This window comes from Danio rerio, chromosome 14 (genome assembly GCF_052040795.2).
Source record: "Danio rerio strain M-AB ecotype USA chromosome 14, GRCz13ab, whole genome shotgun sequence".
Lineage (NCBI taxonomy): Eukaryota > Metazoa > Chordata > Actinopteri > Cypriniformes > Danionidae > Danio > Danio rerio.
This window is the reverse complement of record NC_141034.1, coordinates 55,760,001-55,765,000: the sequence shown is the minus strand read 5'-3', so window position 1 is coordinate 55,765,000 and position 5,000 is coordinate 55,760,001. Positions and strand designations below refer to the sequence as shown.

General features: G+C 39.2%; 2 protein-coding genes across 5 annotated transcripts in view; one reads left to right on the top strand and one right to left on the bottom strand.

Annotated features, from left to right (window-relative positions):
* The window catches only part of rnf44 (ring finger protein 44), a 325,815-nt gene that overhangs the window by 248,129 nt on the left and 72,686 nt on the right, over window positions 1-5,000 (bottom strand). The gene's annotated exons all lie outside the window — the stretch shown is intronic.
* The window catches only part of faf2 (Fas associated factor family member 2), a 21,873-nt gene that overhangs the window by 16,270 nt on the left and 603 nt on the right, over window positions 1-5,000 (top strand). For 3 of the 4 annotated variants that reach the window (XM_087280442.1, XM_087280443.1, NM_001128680.1), the window contains exon 11: window positions 4,926-5,000. This exon is cut by the window's right edge. In XM_087280442.1, coding sequence (XP_087136568.1) covers window positions 4,926-5,000 — 75 coding nt within the window. Of the gene's footprint in view, window positions 1,134-2,330 lie in introns of all 4 variants that reach the window. The other variant, XR_015506792.1, reaches the window with a different exon arrangement.

Sequence of the window (5,000 nt, the reverse complement as noted above, 5' to 3'; positions counted from 1 at the left end):
TTAAGTTTTTAATGTAAAATAAAACGAAACCAATAAGTGTAAAACAAATAAATATATTTTTTTTTCTGTAAAAGAATGTACAATGTCGTGAAGGACGCTGACTTTCAGTTTTTAACCATTCTTCGTGATAAAAATCAACATGTTTGCCTTTTCTAGCAGAAGTCTGGATCTTTCTTGGTTTATTGTGCTCCCTGCAGTTGAACATATCCTCTCTGAGTTGCAAAATGCAGTTAAATGAGATAATGTAGATGATTTCTCATTAACACATTCACATTATGAGTTAACGGTGTTTTAATACAGTGTTGGAGCATCTTGCAATGTAAAAATAAGCATTTGTTTTATCAAGCATAGTTTATTATTAAGCTATTAATAGGCTATATTTGTAAATACAGTAATGTAAAAGCATTTCCAGGTTTCAACGCTAAGGATTTTTTATACTGGGCCAATTGGGCCAGTGGTTGAGGTTTCTACTTGCCCTGACAAAATTTTCACTGGCCCCACTAAAAAAAAAAGGTATATAGCTATTTCTTATCCACGTATTTTAAATAATGTGGCAAAATAATGTCTATGAATCTAGAATTTAAACATTTAAAAAATGTTAATAAATGTATAATGAACAGAATTAGTTGGATTTTATGCAAACGAAAGAGCAGTATGAAAAATGTGCTGGTATTTTAGTGCAATTCTAAATTATTTTTATAAAAATGGCTTGCCAAACCGACAAAACTGTTATTTATTTGTTTTTTTTCTCCAGTTTCTTAATTTTGTACCCATGTAATTGTCTGCTTCCAAGACTTTTGAAACTGACGTTTTCTTTTAGCCTCATAGTTAGATGTTGCCATCTTTTCGCTGTAATTGTTGTTACCATGTTACGAAAAAATTGCATGCTCACCGTTACTGGCCGATAGGGGCCAGTAACTATCCTGTCTACTGTCCCAAGCGTCTTTCACGCTGGCCCCGGGCCACCGGGCAGTCCTTATTGTTGAGCCCTGATTTCTAATGTTTAGGATTTATTTAGGCTACTGCAGAAAAACACAGTTTTCATTGTAACTGAATGTGTTATAACTATCAGGGCCAGCGTGTGAGATGCTCGGGACAGCCCGATCGGGCCACTGATACCCTGTCATTAAAGGGTCACGAAACACCAAAACACATTTTTTGAGCTATTGACAGTCGTATATGTGTCCCACACTGCTAAAAACACTATTAGGACACCTATATTTCACTAAAAAGTGTAAATTGGTTGTTTTTGCGTTATTTCAAGCAAATTCGTACTTCCTGTTTGAAACGAATTTTTGAAGCTGCGTCACGGTCATGACATAATAGTGTGTATTCCAGCGTGCAGACTGGGCGTCTGTGCCAGAGTGTGCCTTATTACGTCTTACAGTGTGATGCATTAATGCATGAGTAAGCCTTGGTTCAAACCAATCAGCGCGCTCTATTGTGCAACTTCATTAATATTCATTAGTGTCACCGTCTTTACACCACAGAGACGCCACGTTGTGTTGGCAAAACAAGCGTGAAGTGTTGCTTTTCAATTTTGCTGCAGTTAAGTTTCGTTTTCATTTTCTCTCTGTGAGAGCTCAGACTCACGTGTGGATTAACAGTGTACGCGACGCGCGACAACAATAACTTACGTGTCTAAGGGGGATTATTGTTTACCTGAGAGCTGTTCTCATCTGCAAACGCTGAGATCCGGATTCCGGATGTAGTCTTCTCTTCAGACGCGGCTCTAGTTGCTGGTGATTGTTCTGTCTCTACAGATTTGGTAAGTGAGCGACCAGTGCTCTTTGTTTATTCAGTTTGTTCGTTTCGAATTAAGTTAACTATTGCACTGAGGGCTAACATGTTAGCACCGCATTTTGTGACCGGAATAACACACGCGGCTTTCTGACACTACCTGCCGTGTGCGTCTAAGTTTCCGGGAAATGCGGAGTTTTTTTCTGTCATTCGCCGTGCGGTATCAAACATTGCATGAAAAATACACGCTTAGAGCAGATCCTCGAATCAAATATCGCGTTTGTCGCGAGGGGCATGAATGAATTCCCTGAATGAAAGAGCCAAACTGCAGTTAAAGTCCACCATTTAATAATTTGGCAAATAATTCCACTACAGATGTCCATGTAGGTTAAACACCATCTCTTTCTCCTGTGTGTGTATTTTGACTGAAACTCGCGCGTGCCCAAATAGACACTCCCTCACCCTCCCACTTTAGTTCCTCCGACACTCCCCCCTAAACAGAGCTGGGCACCCCCACTTTTCTGACTTTTTCCAAAGTGGAGGTGTGAAAACACCCTGCTGAAACGAGGGGGTTTCATGGCCCTTTAAAGTTTCATTTGGCTGTGACTATTTGTCAATTGCATGCAAAAACAGTCAGAATCGAGTAGCAGTTTGTGTTTTTAAGCCTTCAAATGCTACCTTCTCGGTTCCTCTTGTCTGATTGGATGTTGTGACCAAGTTATTTTTTTCGGAACAACCAGTACAGCGAAGAGACTGCAACATGGCGGCAACATCAAGTGATGATACTTAAAGAAAACATTTGTTTCTAACGTCTTGGACGCAGACATTTATGAGGGTACACCACGACTAAAAAAAATGAAGCAATGTTTTGTAGTTTGCCCTCAGTTTGACAGGTCAGCCATCTTTTGTTTTGCAATAAAATACCTGCACATTTTGCTACTTTTGTTTGCAAAACACTTTGCATTTTGCTTATTATAAATTTATTAATTTTTTTTAAAATATTCTAGATATACAAACATTTTGACACATTTTTTTGTTTTAAGAAATCGCTATTCACTTTATTTTTTGGTGGGACCAGTGAAAATATTGGCAGGGCAAGTAAAAATCTGAGCCACTGGTCCGATCGGACCTGTAGAAAAATTCCTTAGCGTTATACCCTGAATATTAATATTATACTAATTTAGGTGATTGACTGCTGGCCTGTTTACATGAATACGCATGGTTTTAAACTTTGCCTTTTTTTTTTTGAGTTTTCAAAAGAAAATGCATGTATAACTTGCATACTCTCTCATACTGAAAGAGACTTACAGATCTTGTTTATGCTTTGTATTTTCTACTTAACAACAACTATAAACAGCTAAACATGAGGAGCTACAAATCCTTTAAATGTTTTCCTTTAAAGAAGAAAAGATACTTATTTAGACATTAGTATTACATTTAAACGTTACAATTCAAGAAAAAGTCGGGCATATTGGTGATTATACTCTGTCCATTTACTCTAAATTATAAAAAAGTATTCCGTCTGTGTTCTTAATGAAAACTGACACGTATAGTGTGCGCTGTATCAATCCATTCTTCAACTGTAGGTGACTAATTTTAACCATTTTTTAATTACTTTTTTACTAGCTGCCAGAATAACATAATTAACCGTTTCTTGTCTTTTAATCCAGCCATCTAAATTTATATTACCTAAATATAAAGATTCACAAGTGAAGTCATTCTCTACTTCAAAAATGGCGTCTAGATGTATTTTTAAAATGTCATTTAAGAACGAAAACGATCCACGTCCACACTGGCGTTTCATCTAGCATTTCTGAAAAGATCTCCTTCCACACTATACAGCGTATCACATGACCACACAAACACACACACACACACACACACACACACACAAACACACACTGGCATGGCTGCAACATATGCGCACGTCTGAGCTCCAGGCAGTCAGCGGGTGCTTTGAGCACGAAACCCCAGAGAGCAGTGCAGGTCAGACAGTTTATCAAGGATGTACCGCTGGATTGCGTCTCTCTATAGTTGTTAAACGTGATATTTATTTGATCTTGTCTCTATCTAACGACTCTTCTGTCTTCTGAATATATCAGGTAACTTGTCACCGTGTCGGTACACTGCTTCAGTCTTTCGCTTTCACACTTGTACTTAGTCATTTCAGTGAAAACCTCAGATACTGTTGGCTGGTTCCTGTTGGTTGTGCAGCTTTTTTTTATCAACCAAGTTTGTCGACGCCATTATAACAACACAGATTTGTGTGTAGATTATCTTTTTTTATTTATGATTTGATTAAGGGTAAAACAACTTTATTAATTATTATTCATAAATAATAATTCTCTATGACGACAATGCTATTGCCCATCGCGATGTTTCACATAAGACATCATACAATGCCAAATTGGTCGACATGGCCCAACCCTAATATATAAACATTTGTTCTTCTAAAATAAAAAGGTTTTCCTCCTCAGTTATTAATAATAATTCCTTACATTAATATAGCGCTTTTCTGGGCAATCAAAGCACATCACACAATGGAGAGGAATGTCCTCATCCACCACCAGTGTGCAGCATCCACCAGGAGCCATTTTGCGCCAGACCGCACACCACACACCAGCTGATTGGTGGAGAGGAAGCCAATTATGATATGGGGATGGTTAGGAGGCCATGATGGACAGAGGCTAGTAGGCAGATTTTGGCCAGGATGCTGGGGTTAAACCCCTACTCTTTTTCGAAGGACATCCTGGGATTTTTAACGACCACAGAGAGTCGGGACCTCGGTTTAACATCTCATCCGAAAGACGGCGCTCACTGAGCAGTATAGAGTCCCCGTCACTATACTGGGGCATTGGGACCCACACAGACCACAGGTTGAGCGCCCCCTGCTGGCCTCACTAACACCACTTCCAGCAGCAACCTAGCTTTCCCATGTGGTCCCCCATATAGTTACTGACCGGGCGCAGCCCTGCTTAGCTTCAGTGGGCGACCATGTGAGAGTTGCAGAGAGCTAGCTGCCGGTAACTGTGCACACAAGTTCACACACATTTATTTGCATCTTGTTATTTCCATTAAACATTTAGAAATTGAGATATCACAACATGTGGATGGAGGCATGGGTACTGATTGCATGATAACTAATATTAAAGCAATGGCTTAGTAAACACTTTTTTTCCTTCTAGGTAATACACGACTTCCTGTTTTCACTGAAGGAGACCCCTGAGAAGTTCCAGGTAGTGACGAATTACCCGCGGCGG